The sequence below is a fragment of the Danio rerio genome, chromosome 8, assembly GCF_049306965.1.
Source record: "Danio rerio strain Tuebingen ecotype United States chromosome 8, GRCz12tu, whole genome shotgun sequence".
Classification (NCBI taxonomy): Eukaryota; Metazoa; Chordata; class Actinopteri; order Cypriniformes; family Danionidae; genus Danio; species Danio rerio.
The window spans coordinates 13,066,399-13,087,631 of NC_133183.1; the positions used below are offsets into that span (position 1 = coordinate 13,066,399).

Genomic DNA, 21,233 nt, shown 5'->3' on the forward strand with positions numbered 1-21,233 from the left:
TGTCTATATAAATGTATTAAATACCAAAATAATGCAAAACCAAAATATTTACATATTTATATAGAAGTTGTATTAGATGTACGGGTATCACGGTGGTGCAGTTTGCAGCACAATTGCCTCAACAAGAAGGTCGCTGGTTCGAGCCCCGACTGGGTCATTTAGCATTTCTATGTGTAGTTTGCATGTTCTCCCCGTGTTGGTGTGGGTTTCCTCCGGGTGCTCTGGTTTCCCCCACAGTCCAAAGACATGCGCTATAGGTGAATTGAATTAGCTAAATTGGCCGTAGTGTATGTTTGTGAATGCAAGAGTGTACGGGTGTTTTCCAGTGTTGGGTTGCAGCTGGAATAAGTTGGCGGTTCATTCCGCTTTGGATACCCTGATTAATAAAGGGACAAAAAGAAAATAAATGAATGTATTAAATGTGAATTTTTTTTTGTTATAAACAATTTGCATTTTATCAAATATGTAACAGTTGCATTTGTGCATAAAAATAACTAAAGCTAAAATTAAATATGAATTGAAATTAAAAGATGACAATATCAAGTAAGAAAGTAATCAATGTAATTTTTGTTCAAATAATGGAAAATATCTGCAGATTTTCCAGCCTTGCCAACCACATATATATAATATATAGTACATAAGTCAGACTTATTAGACCGCCTTAATTATTAGAACCTGTACATCTTCCCTCCAATTTCTGTTGAACAGAAAGTAGATTTTTTTCAACACATTTATAAACATAATAGTTTTAATAACTTATTTCTAATAACTGATTTCTTTTATCTTTGCCATGATGACAGCACATATTTGACTAGATGTTTTCAAGATTCATCTTAAAGGGGAATTTAAAGGCTTAATTGGGTTTACTAGGCAGCTTAGGGTAATTAGACAAGTTATTGTATAACGATAGTTTGTTCTGTAGACAATCAAAAAAATATATAGCTTATGAAGGCTAATAACATAAAAAATTAAAGAATTAATATCATAGATAAATACTGTACAAATACTGTGAAAAAAACATTTTCTCTGTTAAACATCATTTAAGAAATATTTGGAAATAATAAATCACAGAAGGGCTAGTAATTTTTCACTTCAACTCTATGTCCATTAACTTTTCACCCAAATCCAGTATAATATCAATCAAAACTTTTGTGGTTCACTCAAACCAAAATTGATGCATCTTCGTTTTGTTCCAGATCAACGGGACGGTGACGGAAAACCTCTCTCTGAGTGACGCTGGCAAACTGATCGAGAAATCCCGAGGCAAACTTCAGCTTGTGGTCCAGAGAGACCATCGGCAAATCCTGGTGCGCATCCCTGCCCTCGCCGACAGCGACTCGGAGCCGGACGGTAAGATCCCACTAGCATACATCTCTCATCCGTAGACTAGCGCTTCCTGCTGTTTGCTCTCCAACACCACACTTTAATTAAAAGCAGATAGCATGATTTGGCTCGGATAAATCTGATTAGTAACGCCACATACACATTCGCCAGCCGCAGAAGCTGTAATAAATTAGTGTTAATTATGCGGATCACTATTAATAGAGTCTAAATGAACACTGAAGCATAAAAGCCAATTTGTCGCTGTCTGTGTCGGAGCAGGGTTATCATTTAGCAGCACCATTTCAACTATACTCGCAAACGGGTCATTAAGTTCCTCTAGCAGTATAGATATAGACTGATAGTATGTTTAATAAGAACATGCAGTCATTTAGAAAAACAAGACTCTATTTTCTGACACAGACGGTCAATTTTTGGCAAAGAGATGAAATTTGTGGGCTTTTTTTTTTTTTTTTACCTGCTGTTAACATCCGTCTCGGTTGATCTGACTGCAAGTTGAGCGCATCAAATAGAGTATAAGAAGACAAAGCATTTATGGAAGACTGAATGGAATGAGTTATTACACCCACTATAATATGACAGCTGTGTTAAAGGAAAACCTGCATTTTAGATATAAGATTCAACTTTTACACATTTTTATTATTTATTAATGAACACATCTGATTTTTTAAATTCTTTTTTCAAGAATTGTAAATCTGTTCATTTGGAAGATATAGGTCAAACTAAAAACATATAACTGCAATAATCTGTGCTACTAGAAATAAAATCACATTAACTGAAAAAAATGAATGTTTTAAAAAAGTGTTTATAATATTTTAGGTAGTCTATGGAGATATTATTAATTATAAAATGATAATTGATATAAAATAATAATATAATAATATATTGCAAAATAATTACAAGGCCTAAAATAAAAAAAATAAAAAATATATATATATTTATATATATATATATATATATATATATATATATATATATATATATATATATATATATATATATATATATATGTGTGTGTGTGTGTGTGTGTGTGTGTGTGTAATATTTAGAAATCTAAAGAAAATAGAATAATTAAATTAATTAATGAAAATGAAAAATTGAAAATAATAAATTAACATTACAGTTTTTGGTCATAAAAAAACAGAAGCTTTAGCGCATACTATATTGTAATTCACATTTAATTTAAATACATTTAATTGGAATATTTTTAGATAGTGTGCATATTATTATTATGGATTTATATACTACATTTTGTCTTATTTGCACACAGCACATGCTTACATATTATTATTACTATTATGTATTTTTGCATATTTTAATGTTTACCAATTTTACATATACAACTGAATTTTCTATATACAGTTGAAGTTAGAATTATTAATTATTAATTTATCAGGGGTATATTATTATAAAATTATTTTTAAAAAAAATTTGTTTCTTTTTTAATATTTCCCAAATTATGTTTAAAAGAGCAAGATCATGATCAATGTGTTGACTGCATTTATTTTGCACTAAAATTATCTTGTGCTAATGTTGCACTACTAACAAAATGAACAGTGTTGACAATGGATTAGATATACAGTTTTACAGATATACAGAACGGATTTATTAGCCCCCCTGTTTATTTTTTTCCTCAATTTTTGTTTAACGGAGTGAAGATTTTCAACACATTTCTAAACATAATAGTTTTAATAACTCATCTCTAATAACTGATCTGTTTTATCTTTGTCATGATGAATGAAATAATATTTGACTCGATATTTTTCAAGAGACTTCTATACAGTTTAAAGTGACATTTAAAGGCTTAACTAGGTTAATTAGGTTAACTAGGCAGGTTAGAGTAATTGCTAATAATTTTTACCTTAAATTATTTTTTTTTAATTAAAAGCTGCTTTTATTTATTACCGAAATAAAACAAAAGACTTTCTCCTGAATAATAAATTTCATCAGACTTACTATGAAAATTTCTTTGCTTTGTTAAACACCATTTGTAGAAAAAATTAAAAAAGGAAAAATCTAAAGGAAAAATCAAATTAAAAAATCAAAGGGGGGCTAATAATTCTGGCTTCAACTATATATATATATATATATATATATATATATATATATATATATATATATAAATATATATATATATATATATATATATATATATATATATATATATATATATATATATATATTGATGTTAATAGCAGGTATCTTAACCTTGAAAAAAAATTACTGTACACAGACAATGTTAACAGTCAATTGTTTGCAACTCAATTAATATGTTAACGGCAGAAAGATGGGCTTGCCTGAGAAAAGCAAACAGCATGCTTACGCCAGAAATGCTATTTTTGTGTTCTCTTTTTGCAGATAATACAGATATGTCATACTTTTAGCTGATGGACCGCAGAGACACAACATAAAGTCTGGTTGCCTTTAATCTTTAATCATGATTGTGCCTCAACAAATCTGTAAAGCCTTAACACTGTGCTCTCATATTTTTATGCTAACCTCTTTTTTTAAAAGCTTCTTTTAATCAATAAATAAGTCTGCTCAATTTTACATGTGTGTGGTGGTGACTTATTTCATCAAGGTGGAGAATGATGACATGATAACCATGTTTACACTGTTGGGCCTAAAGCATGCAATGCTAAATGCTAGCTAACGACATTTAAGACATGTAAAAGGAGTACAGTCCTAAATATGCACTTTTAGAGAACAGCAAGCTTATAAAATAATAATTACAGATTATGATTTGATGTGGATTCTGATCAACATTTGAGATATGTAATACAGTATACAATGCTTAAGGCTACTTATGCTTAACATTAGCATAATAAGTACATAATAAGTTATGCTTATGATACCAGATAAGAGACAAATTGAAAAACTGATCACTGTTTGCAATCGTGTATTTATTTGGCCTTGTATTTCACCTCTCTCTTCCCTGTTCCATTGTTGATATCAGACTTCTGTATCAACACAATGATTGGATATATAAACTCCAGATTACTCATTTAATGCATGCATTTCTGAGTTCCTTTTGTTGTTTTGACTGAAAGATATCAGTATATATTGTAAGATAAAAGTATAGTAAGTTTGTTCAGACTTCCTCAGATTGCTAGATGGGGAACAGAAATGCTTATAACAGAATAAGCATAGAAGTTTAGATAAGAATCCCTTAATATTTTTGAACTAAAAATCCTTAATGCACTCTGAAAAATTGTTTGGGTTTTGTAAATAGGAACAAACCCAATGTTGGATAAATTTTTTCGGTTTAATTTAATTTAAACGTTTTAAAAGTTTGGCCATATTTGCCACAACCCAGCATTTTTTAGAACGTGGATAGTAGACATGATGGCAAATCACAGGTAGTAGCGACCAAACAAGTATGTGTTTTCCATCTTTTGTCTGAACATTGTTTATTCGAGGTGCACTACTGACACAAATGATCAAAGAGCAGGTTGTTTGGGTTTTCAAAAACTATTTTGTGTAGCTGTCCTTTCATTTAAACAGTCTCCAAAGCTGTTCATAACAAAAATGCAAAATAAATAAAGATATTTGCTGCGTTTTAGCTATTAGCTTAATTTGCAAGTGTTTCCCCAAATTATAGTATGCTGAAATGAGTATTCCAAAGTTAAGTTCATTGCACATTAAGTTCGAAATTTTTACATTTTTTAATTTTTTAATAAAAAATAAATTAATTAAACCTCACGTTGTCAATCACATTTATATATTTTTTCAGAATCAATATATTTCAATAGACACAATATTTCTTAGCTGTTTTTTCTTTTATTGAACAATTTTTGTATTGTTTTTTGCTAAAGTTTTTTTTTCCTTCACTGATTTGGATTCAGTAATATGCATCAGAAATATCTGTATGATAATAAATACAAACAAAAAAAAAACATACAAATATTTAAGACTCACTGTGCAAAGACCTTTACACGGATTGTCTCCTATTTCCAGTGGCAATTTGATGTGAAAATCTGTGTACTCTAACCTATAATATTTCCCACAATACATTGAGTGTAAGATGCGAATTCAGTTAGAACTATAACCACTAATAAAAAAAAGTTCTGTGAGTTTTCTGCCACACACAAAAGTTTGTATATTTCCTTCACAAAAAAAGTACATGCTTTTAAGATGTAGCATAAGTAGGTGACATCAATAGTCTCTCAGTAGAAAGTGTTGAATCACCTTTACAAGTCATAATGTTCAAATATTTTGCCTGCTGCCAATGTTTTGCTTGCATAATTCCCACCTGCCCGCTTCTCTGAAACACTGGTACTGGCACACCCATTTCGGACACAGAATAGACACAGACCAATCAAAACAGACTCGGCCAGCTAGCCAATCAGAACAGAGTTGGCTTATATAAGGGAGGGGCTTACAGACTTTAAAGTTGACGTAAAATCAAACGTTTTGTTTTGTTATAATGTGTTGATATAATTTAGCTGAACAATGAATCCGTACATGTTAATCCACTGAAAAAAAAACTATTTGTTTTGGTAACCTTCAATTGAAATCTGACCATTTGCATTTGAAGTGGCGGTCCTTCTCTGGTGACGTCAGTTTGATAGCTTCATCCAAAATATTTCTAGCCACGCCTCTCTTACTGTTAGTTTTCTATGAGGGAATGATGGGCAAAAAGGAAGCCCTGCCCCCTACTCAGCATTCAGTTTCAGTTGGAAATAAAAACAAAAATATTTAAAAATGTCCAGCAAATGTGGATTTTAAGCCCTAAATTGATTCAAACGAATGGTAATTTTCAGAGTTTTATGATTTTAAATGTAATTAAACCTCTTGTAGAGGGCTTCAACAATATTAGGGCACTTTAAAAATACAATATAATCTGTTCTTTAAATGTCTGCTTTATTGTAATACATTTATCATATGTTGATGCTGGAGATTTGTTTCGTGAAATAATTTTCCTTCATTTTCCACACGCTGGAGACATTTTATGACGCTGCGCAGGCCTGATAGTGAAACATGGCTAATCTTTCAGATGCTATTTCATTCTCTTCAGCTGTTATCAGGGTGGGACGGCAGGATATCATATGGCTCATATCTTCCATCTTCAAGGATTTTGAAATGTGGGTGGAAGTAAATTTCAGTAGAGTAAGCATCTGCATGTTGAGTTGATCAAGACGGTTCAGCTAAATGCATTTCTATTTCACATTTGCATTCGGCGCTGGTGGAAAATACAGTCACTGTAGGCATTATGTGAGTGTGTGTTTCTGTGTGTGTTTCTGTGTGTGTCTGTGGTTCTGTGTGTCTCTGTGTGAGTGTGTGTGTGTGTGTGTGTTTGCAGCGTAGAGAAGTTGAATTGAGACATGATTTACTCTCTGCCATAAAAATGCAGCACATACTGTTTATTGGCTCTTACGCACCATTGTGTGCTACTTTTCATGTCGACTAGATGATGTGATAGCCGGCGTTCAGCCATTTCCTCATTTTCATTGTTCATTGTATTCAAGAAGCAGTGACTGTACTGTCGTTTAACATGCTTGAATATGGCGAATTGTAAAACTCGAGGCTTGCTGTTGTGAAATCAGTACTGTGTTTATGCTCAGATAGATTTGTGGGAAATTAAATGTCGGTTCAGATGAATGCAGTTAATACTGTTTAAATAACGATAATAATAATAAAAGAGTGCATTTAATATGGTGACACATGGTGGCTCAGTGGTTAGCATTGTCGCCTCACAGCAAGAAGGCCGCTAATTCAAGCCCCGGCTGGGTCAGTTGGCGTTTCTGTGTGGAGTTTGCATGTTCTCCCCTTGCCGGTGCGGGTCTCCGCCGGTTGCTCCGGTTTCCCCCACAGTCCAAAGACATGCGCTATAGATTATTTGAATAAACTAAATTGGCCGTAGTGTATAAATGAGTCTATGGATGTTTCCCAGTACTGGATTGCAGCTGGAAGGGCATCCACAGTGTAAAACATATGCTGGATAAGTTGGCGGTTCATTCCGTTGAGGCGACCCCTGATAAATAAAGGGACAAGCTTAAGGAAAATGAATGAATGAAAGAATGCATTTCATATCTATAGTGCAACATATTTCTATTTAAAAGACACCTGGAGTACAGTTGGGTGGCACTTGATGGTGTCTGGCAGAGTTTGAGTTGAACTTTAGAAAATGGAAAAATTATTATATATATTTAATATTAGAATTTAAATTATTGAATAATATTATATAATAATAATGATCATTATTCAAATGATTATTTAATTCAGTTTTGAAAAATAAGAAAAAAATAGGATAAATACATTCTCTCTTTAAAAAATTATAAATTACTTATTAAAATAAATACATTATACAATTTATGAACAAACAAATGAATGAATATTGAAGAAAGACAAAAAGAAATAAGAAAGAAGATGTAATATAATATCATAATTAAAATAATTGAATAATATTGTATAAAATTACAATAATAAATATTCAAAATATTTAATTCAGTTTTAAAAAAAGAAGAATTTTATTTTCTAAGAGTAAAAAATAAAAATGATTTCTTTAAAAAAAAAAAAAAAAATATATATATATATATATTATTAATTAATAAGCATGAAAGAAAGAACTAAGAAAAACTGGACGAAATGAAAAATATAATATAATATATATAAAATAAATATGTATAAAATGCAATAATAATCATTATTATTCAAAGTATTAATTAATTCAGTTTTGAAAAGTAGTATTTTATGTTTTAAATTGTAAAATGAAAGATAAAATTCTAAACTAAAAGATGTTTACATTATTTATTAAATAAATATATATGAGAGAAAGAAAGAGATAAGAAAATGAAATAGTTTATTATAATTAAAATAATTGTAGATTATTACATAAAATTGCTATCATAATTATTATTATTTAAATTATTATTAAATTAAATTTTAAAAATAAGTAATTTATTTTCTAAGAATAAAAAAGATGTATACATTATTTCTTAATAATAATAATAATAATTATATATATATATATATATATATATATATATATATATATATATATATATATATATATATATATATATATATATATATATATATATATATATATATATATATATATATATATGCACATGTAAGAGAGAAAGAGAGAGAGAGGTATTAGGGGTCTTCCAGAAGTAAAAGGGTAAAGTGTGTGTGTGAAGCGGAGCTCCTGGCAGTGCTGTTTTGGCTTGTATTGATGAACACACACACACACACAGCTGTCTTTGCTCTGTGGTTTGTCCTCCTCTCATCAGAGACGGGCTGTAATTTCATCCCCTCCCAACAGATGGAAACACGCCTCTCTCCCCCACAGTCTGGAAAACACCAGCACTCCTACACACAGCTTAATAATCCACAAATAATCTGACCCATAACCCATCACAAGCACAAAAAAAGATTCAGCTTCAACTTACTGAGAGTAGAGGGATACTGTTTATGATTTTCAATTTTATTTTGAGACACTGTAGGCAAAACAGTGCTGTCGTTGTTGTTGTTGTTGTTTTGATGCACCTGCCAGTTTTGAGATAAAATCCAAAGTATATTTAACACAGATGCTTTTATCATATAGCAGATTTTTGAGTACCCATAAAAAGTAGTCAAAATCTGCAGCTGAATTTAAATTAATTGTATCAAGATGAATTGTATGTAAACCAGATGAAAAAAATCCTAAAAATGAGTAACAATAAACATATTTTAGGGTATGTAACAGCTGCTTTTTGATTCAAAACATAATATTTCAACTTTTTAATTTCAATGCAACATATATAGGCAACACATTGCCAAATTTATTCTAATTTTAAAAGTTTGCAGGCCCCCAAAATTTGGTTTAGTTAGTACCAGTGTCACATAAATACCTCTTAATAAAAAAAAACAGGTTAAATTTTGTCATATGATTTGTTTGGATGGATTAAAAAAAAAAAAAAAAAAATTATTTTCATAATTAACCCTAATTTAAAAGGGCCTCTTATGCAAAAATCACTTCTGTTTATGGTTTAAACAGTTGCTTGGAATCTGCGAATATAAATGGTAAAGATTCTCATGGTAAAAATGGTAAAAATTAATAAATGTAATTTTTTTAAAGAAAGTTTATGTTGAAAAAAAGCGTATGATTAGCAACTAGAGCTTGCTTGTTTTGACACAATATTTAAATATTTTGCTCATATTTAACTAAAATGTGTTTTTTCTAATTATTAAATTATTATTTTTTATCATTTATTATTAAATATTTATTAAGTTTATGAAATTATTTAAAAAAAAAGTGTGATAAGGCAAATAAAAATATTTCCATTTGGGCCATTTGAAAAACCTTAGTGTTTTGCCCTGTATGAGTCTAAAATTTCATTCATAATGGTTTTAGGAAAGTCTTAAATTTAGCTTGCTGAAACCTGCGGAAACCTTGTTTAAATAACTGCTTTATTGTAATATATTTATCATATGTAGATGCTGGACTCTAAAATAGAGTTGTTTCTATCACATTTGTTTTGCTGAAAATTTTTCTTTTATTTTCCCCACGCTGGAGACATTTTATGACTCTATATTACACACAAATCATTTTTACATGTTAATTTTATATCCTATGATTAGTTTGGATGGATTTTTTAGAATTCTTAAACATTATTTTCATAATTAACCCCAATTTAAAGGGGCCCTATTATGCAAAAATCTATTTTATTTGTGGTTTAAACAGCTTTGTGGCATCAGTCTGTGAAAATAAGCAGCTTCTAATGGATAAAATAAATTTATTTTATTTTTAAATATTCACATTTGATAATAACAGCCTGTAGAAACACTTTGATTGACATTCTCCCTTTGTACATGTTATCAGCGAGGGAAAGCCCCTCTTATTAGGGACAATCTCTCCCTCATTAGCATAAACAGCCCTGAGTGAGAAGCAACCGTCCTTCTTCTGAGACACTTCTTTTGACATTTTCAGTTTTTCACTGAGATAACATTAGTCCTGTTTTGAATCTATCTGCCACTATGCTGACACACAGGCCTTTTAGCTCCTCCCTCTTTTGAAAAGAGCTCAATCTCATTTGAATTTAAAGCGAAAATGAAAGTGAAAATGGCACAATTTGGATCAAAGCCTATAAGGGGCAGTTTCAAAGAGTTATAAACTATTATTTGTGGGACATTTTGTTCTGAAACTTTGCATACATACACTCCAGGGACAACAGATAATTATTTTACAGTACATCTTGTAAAAAGGGACATAATAGGAAGACATAATAGACGTTTGTCACTGTTGAACTTTGGATACAGACAAACCAAGTTTGGACGAGGTTAGTTAAATCAAATGTTACAATATCAGATTCTCATTATGGTCTCATTCAGACCCCAATATACCATCAAACATTTCTTTACATATGGGTCAAAGACATTAGCAATTATTTGTGTATTTTACTGTATAGTATTTTGATCTGCAGATGAAGCTGTGGGAGTATTTTCCTCTGTTTACTCTGTTAGCAGTGCACTTTAACCCACCCTGAGCCGTGAGCAGGTGGGCAACAGTGTTTTGAAGGAGTGTGTTTTAGATTGGAGATCAGGCATGGTGTATCGCCCTCCAGAAGAGCTCTGTTAATGCACCAGCAGACCACACAGTAACTCTTCTCTATCTCCCCGGCCGGCCGTCACTGCTTCTCTCCTGCTCTCTCTTCCAGAGCCATTCTGCATTTTCTTGCTCTGCTTTTATGTGGGTTTCACTTGTAAACAATAATTCTCAACTATCTAGGACAAAGTAGAACTCTAGGTGGAGGAATTAAAGGAACGGTTCATCCTCGTGTCATTACAAAAACCCAAGACCTGCTTTCTTTTCTGCAGCATAAATGAATATTAAGTTAATGTTTTTAACCTGAGAATCAGTGCAGTTGATTCAGCTGAATCAGTGAATCAGTCATTCTTTTTAGCTGATTATTTCAAAATGAGCAGATTGAGCTGGTTTCCAAAATAAACGTACAAACTAGGCTGATGTAATTTCTGTTTTTTCACCAACTCTGGTGATTCATTTGCGATGATTTTTAAAAGATGAGTCATAGAAAAGACTTTGATGAAATCATGATTAAAGGAATCAATGACTCAACTGGGTTGAAGTATCCCTGATTCAAGATTAAGTCTGTCTTTTGAGCTGATGTTTATCAAAATGAATGAATTAAGCTAATTTCCAAATCAGACTGCATGATTCATTTGCAAATCAGGCTTTTTGTCAGAGATTTGTTTACAGTGATTCTTGAAAGATGAATCAAAGTGGAGATTTAACCAAATTATTGACTCAACTTGAACCAAATCAATCTGATTCAACATTAAGTCTGTCTTTTGAGCTTATGTTTATAAAAATTAACCAATTAAGCTAATTTTCAAATCAAACCTAATGACTCATTTGCAAATCAGGCTTTATTGATAGAGATTTGATTACAGTGATTCATGAAAGATGAATCAAAGTGGAGATTTAAACAAATTATTGACTCAACTTGAACCAAATCAATCTGAATTAACATTTAGTCTGTCTTTTGAGCTGATGTTTATCAAAATGATCTAATAAGCTAATTTTTTAAATCAGACCTCATGATTTATTTGCAAATCAGGCTTTATTGACAGATTTGTTTACAGTGATTCTTGAAAGATGAATCAAAGTGGAGATTTAACCAAATTATTGACTCAACTTGAACCTAATTGATCTGATTCAACATTAAGTCTGTATTTTGTGCTGATGTTTATCAAAATGAACTAATAAGCTAATTTCCAAATCAGACTGCATGATTCATTTCCAAATGAGGCTTTAATGACAGAGATTTGTTTACAGTGATTCATGAAAGATAAATCAAAGTGTAGATTTAAACAATTATTTTACTCAGCTTGAACCAAATCAATCTGATTCAAGATTAAGTGATTCTTTTGAGCTGAACTGATTCGGTTAATTTACAAATACGACTTTGTGGTTCAGTCACAAATTAAACTGATCAAGCTCTTAAATGTTTGACTGATTTAGTGATTTGTCTGCAACAAAAAAATTGAATGATTTAATAACTTTATTTTTTTAAAAGTTTTAAATTGGATGTTTCATTAAAGAAAGAAAGTCATGCAGGTTTGGAATGACATGAGGGTGAGTAAATGGTGACTGGATTTTCAATTCGTATTTATTGTTAGCAAACTGTTCCTTTAACTGTCAATGTAGCTTTAACACGTGCTGTGAGCACTATCTAATCTCTGCTTTCCAAGACTCTGTTTTTGCAGTAGATGTCACTTCCTGCCTGTCCTCTTTTTTCCTGTCTTTCTCAGGGTGTTCCTAAAGATTAATCACACCTGTCCGACACACCTTCTGCCTCTGTATAACACCGCTATTAGTCTCTTCATGACAGCTTTATGAAATTCTGGGCATTTGAGTCACACAGGCATTGTAAATCACCACCATTTGGGTCGTGTCTTTGGTCAAAAAGGCATGACAATCCTGTGGTTAAAATCACACAGTGTATATAAACAGAAAGGATTGTTATAACGGGGCAGATCTTGGGCAAAATTAACACCAAGTCGACAGTAACACGGTGGTCTGTTCTTTGTGGTTGTGGGTCCATGTAATTCTGTCTCCTCTGGGCCTGTCCTTTTTCTGTCCAGAAGAAGAAGGAGAAAGGAAAGGCCTCCATTTCTCATCGTAGTGTTTTGTTTCTTTCAGATATTTCCGAGATGGAGTCATACCATTCCTACTCACCTCAAGATGACCAAAGGTCACGCCAATCTGACCTCTCCTCACACTCATCAAATGATGTGGCACGAGAGAACACCAGGTGAGCACCATGAAAATATTCTGAGGACTGTCAAATTTAGGAGAAAATGATCAACAATGCTGGCAGTAGCTGGCAACTTCTTTTTTATGGAATGCTGGCAGGGAAAGAATTAAAAGAGAAATAATAATTTTGACTAATGTAGTAAAAATGTTATGACCATTGTAGTTTTAGACTTGTATTCAATAATAAATGGTAAAAAAAAATGCATTCAAGAATTAAAGTGTTTATTGTCATTCACGGTAAAGTAGCACATTCGCTGTACGATCTTTCTGGATGTACTTTATCCTGCTTATTACAGGGCTACTTAACACAAAACGTAAAAATTAAACACAATACATAGTTCTGAGTTGTAGTAATTTATTAGTTCTTTAATTTAACGCAATGCTGACAAACAAAAACAGCTGAAAGAAGCTGATGGAGCATACCATAATCTGTGCTTTAATCAGTCACAAGATGGCGTCAAACAGTCAAAAAAGTAAATCTGACAGCAATGAAACCAGTTGAATGAAGAATATGTACTAACCAACATGTTTTTCATTCACAAGAAGGCACCAAACAGTCAAAAACAGTGGCCTGAGTTCCCAAATGAGCCTGTGTTATTCAGTAGTTGTTATCTGGGAATAACATACTGTACCTTGGAATGTTGCGACTGAATAATCAGAATTGAGTATCCTAGACAGCCATGTAATAACATGCTATAACACTGGCATCTGATATAACGTGATGAAGTATGAATGCGAATATGTAATTTGCAACACGTTTGAAGTACACACCTGGAGAGTGCTTGAAAAGTGCTGGATTAGAAAAAAAAACTAAAACAAAAAACAGAATCTCTTTGACTGGTTGGCTACTATTAGCACTTTTTAAGGAAAAATTAATTTTATTTTTGCACATTAAGTCTGCATACTTAAAATAGAGGCAAAATATAAGGCTGTCCTGGGAAAATCTTAACTGTTAGTATGTTTTAAATATTGTGAGAACTTGAATTTTGTTATTCAGAAGCTGTCGCGTCATAACTGACATTTATCTGTTGTATTTTCAGGGAGGATCCTCAAAGCAGACTGACAAAATCCCCTGTCACTTCTTCTCCATACAAAACTGTAGAGGAGCCACATCCAGCTCAGGAGGAGAGAGTAGAACCACAGGATGAAGAGCCACCACCACCGCCACCACCACCACGTATGAACGTCATTTTGTAATTTCTTCATAGCTGATTGTAAAAACTGTAATGACTGTGTAGTTATTAGACGCGTTATGGTTTGATATCCTTTGGCAGAGAATTGGGAATGCTATATAAACACGGCAGGGCTGACTAAATGAAACCAGAGAGTTACGAACTAAGTAGTGAAGTCTCCTTCAGCCTATTTTAAGATAGCTATAAAAAAACTATTAAACTTTAAGATGACCAAACAGTCAAACCATATACTGAAAACAAAAAAAAATTGACATTGACTTCTGAGATTTACCTCAGTGTGTTATTTACTATCAAAAGTTCATGTCGGATCCCTTAATGTGAAGCTAAATCTTTCATCAGAGAGAAATGATCCCAATGTCACAAAAATAAGAGTATTTATATATTTGCTTATATTTTATGTTTTTAAAATTAATTTTATTTATAAAAAATACACTTTTTTGCCATGATTATAACAAGTATTCACTATTGTTCAAAAGTTTGCCGTTTGATGTCTTTTATGCTCACCAACGTGCATTTATTTGATCAGAAACATTGCAATAAAATATTGAAAGATATTGTGTTATATTTTAAAAGTATTTTTTTTAAGTTAACACTGTAGGGCTGCACAATTAAATGAAAATAAATTATTGTGATTTATCTGATCTGATGTATTATTATCATCAATGTTGGTTGAAAACTGTAAAAAAAAAATTTAATACATATTCTATGATTTATTGATTTAACAAAAAGGTCAAAAGAACATGATTTATTACAAATAATGTTTCATCATGCAAGTGTGTTTGTTTCCTTTTTGATCAATGTAATGTAGCATTTCTGAATAAAAGTGACACAAACAAATGTTAATGACTACAAACCTTATGATCAGTATTTATAGTGAAGATCAGTTTTTTACAGTAGGACTAAAACAAGGCTCAGTTGTTAGTTTCATAATGAATCTGATGCTAAATCATTTTTTTTTTTTATTTAATGTGCAGCAGCAATAAAGATGACACCCAAGATCCTCCTCAGACCGAGCCCAGAGGATGAGGCCATTTACGGGTGAGTGGATGCTGTGAATAACCTGCAGCTTCAGTCCTCTTCACACATGATCTTATCCACTGAACTAAGATCTTATTCACTAACTAAACCTCAGGACTCACTGTTGGCTGAGCTGACATCTGGAGACAGGGCTGGAGTTCAGTCGGCAGTCAGCACACACAAAATCTTCCCTTTATTATGCGAAGAAACTTATATGCTAACTTTGTTAACATTGATTACAATATCATTTTAATTATTTTATCATTATTATTATACATTTCATAAAAGTCATAGAGGTTTAGTTTGCAGGGTTTTTTCCAATGAGTATTTCAATGGCTGTCTTTACAATTGAATAAAACACTTAAATATTTCATGTGTAAATAAAATTCACACATCTGTAATTATAAAAACTTAAGGAAAATGGAACTTACTCATCATTTTACTAGGGTACAATTCTAAAATCTGCGATTAGAACAGACACAGATATGACATTTACTTTGTTTGTATATGACGAAAATTAACGCTTAAAAGTAGCCTCAAATTCTACATACAAACCAGCGCAGAGTCATTAACGACACATCGCCACTTCCTCATGGGTATGTTTACTAACAAATACTGGCCTAGTATATGTAATACAATGCTTTGGGCTATTTTTGCTTATGTGTAAACATGGATCGCAAGGGAAAAACTTTTTCGTATTTGTCTACATAACTGTTGTGTATAAGTAGCTTCAAGTTCTGCATACAAACCAACATAGTCTCTACAGACACATCATCACTTCCTCATTAGTACTATTTACTTTATACTGGCCTAGCAGACGTAATTCAGCATTTTTGGAAATTTTTCTGATCTGTAAATGTGGATCACAAGGGAAAACCTTTTCCGTTTTTGGCTACATAATTGTAGTGTAAAAGTAGCCTCAAATTCTACATACAAACCAGCGCAGAGTCACTACCAACCCATCGTCACTACCAACCCATCGTCACTTCCTCATAGGTAATGTTTACTAACAAGACGAAATCTCCAAATACTGGCCTAGTAAAAGTAATACAATGCTTTGGGCTATTTTTGCTTATGTGTAAACATGGATCGCAAGGGTAAAACGTTTTCGTTTTTGGTTACATAACTGTAATCTAAAAGTAGCTTCAAATTCTACATAGTATATGTAATACAGCATCTTGGCAGTTTTTCCTAATGTGTGAACATGAATCACAGGGGTAAAGCGCTTTAGTTTTTGGTTACACAATTATCATGGAAAAGTAGCTTCAATTTTAACATAGAAATCACCGCGGGGTCACTACCAACACATCATCACTTCTTCTCGGTTACTGTTTACTAACAAGAAGACAGCTCCAAATACTGGCCTAGCATACGTAATGCAGCCTTTTTGGCGGTGTTTTCTAATGTGTAAACATGGATAGCAGGGGGAAAGTGCTTTAATTTTTGGTCACATAATTGTCGTGTAAAAGTAGCTTCAAATTCTACATACAAACGAGTGTAGAGTCACTACCGACACATTGTCACTACCTCATGAGTACTATTTACTTTATACTGGCCTAGCATACGTAATTCAGCATTTTTAGACCTTTTTCTGGTGTGTAAATGTGGATCGCAAGAAAAAAACATTTCTGTTTTTGGCTAAATCATTGTAGTGTAAAAGTAGTCTCAAATTCTACATACAAACCAGCAAAGAGTCACTACCGACACATTGTCACTACCTCACAAATTCTGCATATTGTATGTAATACTAGCATACTGTATGTAATACTGCATTTTGGTGTTATATCTAGTGTGTAAACATGGATTCCGTTTTTGGCTACATAATTGTTGTGTAAAAGTAGCTTCAATTTTAACATAGAAACCATTGCGGGGTCACTACCAACACATCATCAATTCTTCTCAGTTACTGTTTACTAACAAGAAGACAGCTCCAAATAATGGCCTAGCATACGTAATACAGCCTTTTTGGTGGTGTTTTCTAATGTGGAAACATGGATAGCAGGGGGAAAGCGCTTTCGTTTTTGGTTACATAATTGTCATGTAAAAGTAGCTTCAAATTCTACATACAAACGAGTGTAGAGTCACTACCGACACATCGTCACTACCTCATGAGTACTATTTACTTTATACTGGCCTAGCATATGTAATTCAGCATTTTTAGACCTTTTTCTGGTGTGTAAATGTGGATCGCAAGAAAAAAACATTTCTGTTTTTGGCTAAATCATTGTAGTGTAAAAGTAGTCTCAAATTCTACATACAAACCAGCAAAGAGTCACTACCGACACATTGTCACTACCTCACAAATTCTGCATATTGTATGTAATACTAGCGTAATGTATGTAATACTGCATTTTGTGTTTTTTCTAATGTGTAAACATGGATTCCGTTTTTGGTTACATAACTGTCGTGTAAAAGTAGCTTCTAATTCTACATACAAACCAGCGTAGGGTCACTACCAATCGTCACTTCTTCTCGGTTACTGTTTACTAACAAGATGACAGCTCCAAATACTGGCGTAGCATACGTAATACAGAATTTTTTATTGTTTTTTTCTAATGTGTAAATGTGACCGCAAGGGTGAAACGTTTTCATTTTTGGCTACATAATTGTAGTGTAAAAGTAGCCTCAAATTTTACAAACCAGTGCAGGGTCACTACTGATCGTCATCGTCACTTCCCCATGGGTACTATTTAGTAACAAGATGACTGCTCAAAAAACTGGCCTAGCATACTGTATGTAATACAGAATCTTTGCTGTTTTTTTGATGTGTAAACATGGATCGCAGAGGAAAATCACTAGCGTTTTTGGTTACATTATTGTAGTGTAAAAGTAGCCTCAAATTCTACATACAAACCAGCGCCAAGTCACTACCAACACATCGCAACAACACTAACAACCCATTGTCACTTCCTCACGAATACTGTTTACTAGCAAGACGACAGCTCCTAATACTTACCTTGCCTACCGAGTACAGCATTTTGTCTGTTTTTTTCTGTGTAAACATTGATTACAAGGGGAAAACGTTTCTGTTTTTGTTTAGACTTACTACCAATCCATCATCACTTCCTCACGCGTAGTGTTTGTTGTGTAAACGCATGATTTGAAATGTAAAAAATGTGTTGTATTTACCTCGGATGCTTGTAAACCTATTTAAGCAGATCTTCTAAACAAAACAAGCAACATTTAAAAGGGCACAATAGGGGTGTGTGAAATTAAATTCTGACATTGTTTGCTCAGCTTCATGTTTTAGAGACGTATTTGTTCTGAGCAAAACAACATGAGGTTGAGTAAATAATGACAGAATTTGAAATTAGGCTGAACTGCATGTTTGAAGATAAAGTTGAAGCCCAGGAAATGAAACGGAAACAGATGAAGAGAGGCGATGGTCATATCTGCATCACAGCTTTACAGACGGGTGGAAACCTCTGCAATCTCGCTCTGTCTCTCTGTTTTAATCATCCTCTCAGTCGGCTCCTCCATATTCATGAGGGAGAGCCAGTCAGCTGCTGCTCCTTTCTACTGGGAGAGGTTATTTCGGTGTCCTGCTCTTGCTTACAGAGACGCTTGGCTTTAATTAGTGTTAATTTCGTCAGCTATTTTTACACTTGGTCTTTTTCCTCTGTCAGATGCAGTTTTACGCATATTTAGTCATCAGCATCCTGTTTTTTTTAGTCAAATTTTAGGCAACTCAATGTCCAAGCACCCAAATCAAAATTTAGGTTAAAGAAAATAAAGATTTGTTTTTGTCATGCTGTATAATGGTAAAATTAATAATCACAACTGTTTTGACATTTGAGAATTTATTATCAAAATGGCACATACACCGGGGAAAATAAGTATAAAACATGTCACCTTTTTTTCTCAGAAAATATATTTCTGAAGGTGCCGTTGACATAAAATTTTCCTTAGATGTTGGTAACAACCAAATAAATCCATATATGTAACCAGTGGCGCCTGCAGCCGTACGGCTGTACGCACTGTGCGTACCTACCATGAGAAGGCGGGAATTAATGCCGCTTTTTATTTTATTTATTTATTTGTGACATCATCTAAATTGATTATTAAACAGTATACACTACAGCTGCCTGCTTTTCCACTATCGTGCCAAATCATTTTGAGAACACTTGGGTATGGTTACGGTTGTTTCTCCACTGAGGACTCCGGGAGAGAACTTAACCAACAGCTACATGCACTGCCGAAAGACTATTTTTTCTGCTGTGCATCGAATAAAGACACGCTTGACATTATTGATGTTCACAATCCTATAGCTACATACTATGAACTTGCAGACTCTTGCACTTCAGTCAAGCCAGACATCTTGTTTTGTGATTTAATGGCGGCTATACCACCCGAAGGATGGTTACGGGGTGTTGAGATGTCGGCCGTCACCGGAGAAAGTCTAATCTTTAATTACTTTATTGGGGTTGTGTTTGAAAGTTTTAGTGGCACTTTAGCTGTCCAAGGTACTGTTGTGTGAGTTAAATTATAGCCCATATATGCACCAATAAACAGGTCAAATTAATGAATAAATAAAATAAATATGGATTCTTAAATGTTGGTATAGTTTTTACTCAAAAATAATAAAATGTTTTCTAAAAATAAAATGAGCAATTTTAACATTTTTTTTTACGATTTATTCAGTTAAATATAATTTTGATCTCAGTGATCTTTAATACATACTGGGTAGCTACGCAAAATATTTTCTAAAATGTCAAGCAGGATTTTGTCTATAGCTTTAATTATGAAGACAATAAAATATTAAAACTAACAAAAATAAAATAATAAACAAGAAAAGATAAAAAGAGCAGAATTTTGCAAAATTCTAAAAAAAATATTTGTTTTTATTTTTCTTGATGCATTCGTTATTTAATGTTTGAATACTGGAATAACAGCCATCGGAAGGGGGCGGGGCGTTGCTGGATTTGTGCGTACCTTGGAATGAAATCCTGCAGGCGCCCCTGTATGCAACCCAGGCTCATTCTGCAAACGTAGTCCCGTGGACGTTTCTAGAGACCGCAAAATACGTCCCAGAAGGGCCACTGTGTGTGCTTTTTTTGTATCTCAAATGTCTCTCGTGAGTGCTGTTCGTGCTTGTGCTGCTCTCACGTAAACACACCAGAGGCCACTGTCGAACAACTGTTTGTCTGACTGACTGACTGAATGATTGACTGTGCGACCGGCCAATCGATTAACCCACCCTCCTCCTTCCCTAAACCCAACCAATTTTACCAATTGACCCGCCCACCCGCTTACTTCCCTAAACCCAATCAACAATTTACAAAAGCCGTCCAGAAAAAGAAAAGCCGTCGACTGATTTTTACTATGTTTTCGAATTTTACCACATTCTCACCCTGTTATGAACTTGTTCACTTTATTTTTTGGATATTTTTTTTGTCTTACCGGATTTCTGGATTTCATCGTCAACGAGCTAACTGGACAAACCGGTTGCAGCGGGAAAGCCCTCCACACAGAAATAAGCGCGAAAAGGAACGGCGTCATACCGCCCTGTAGCGTTCACTTAAAAAATGAAATGCAGCCATACTCAAATTACAAAACAAAAATGAATTAATTAAAAATAAAACATCTGTACAGAATACACAGATACTTTGATAAGCCAATATTACAAAAAATGAATCCCTAGGTATTTATACAAAATACTTAATTATGTTTGTATTGCATTTGAAAGGCCTTAAGATTTAGATTGACAGTTACTGACATGCTCAGAAAAAAACATTCTAAATGGATCCTATGTTTCAGAAAAAACCCTAGCTTCGCCATTTATTGTAAACCTATTTTTTTCCAAATGGATGAAGCTCATTGCATCTGGCAACCAGTTGTCAAAACTCGGGGGGAAATCTTTGTGTCCATAATAACAGAAAACAAACGGTGTCAAATATGCGTGGGCGTTTGCAGTACAG

At 33.0% G+C, this 21,233-nt stretch overlaps 1 protein-coding gene across 21 annotated transcripts in view; it reads left to right on the forward strand.

Annotated features, from left to right (window-relative positions):
• Nucleotides 1-21,233, forward strand: part of tjp2b (tight junction protein 2b (zona occludens 2)) — a 201,423-nt gene that overhangs the window by 148,143 nt on the left and 32,047 nt on the right. For 12 of the 21 annotated variants that reach the window (XR_012383668.1, XR_012383670.1, XR_012383669.1 and 9 more), the window contains 4 exons: nt 1,197-1,350; nt 12,992-13,103; nt 14,146-14,282; nt 15,273-15,336. Coding sequence is in view for 17 of the 21 variants with exons in the window: in XM_073909317.1 (XP_073765418.1) it covers nt 1,197-1,350; nt 12,992-13,103; nt 14,146-14,282; nt 15,273-15,336 (467 nt within the window). In the remaining 4 variants the exon portion in view is untranslated. Of the gene's footprint in view, nt 1-1,196; nt 1,351-3,699; nt 3,892-12,991; nt 13,104-14,145; nt 14,283-15,272; nt 15,337-21,233 lie in introns of those variants that run through there. The other 9 variants (XM_073909323.1, XM_073909320.1, XM_073909322.1 and 6 more) reach the window with 1 other exon arrangement.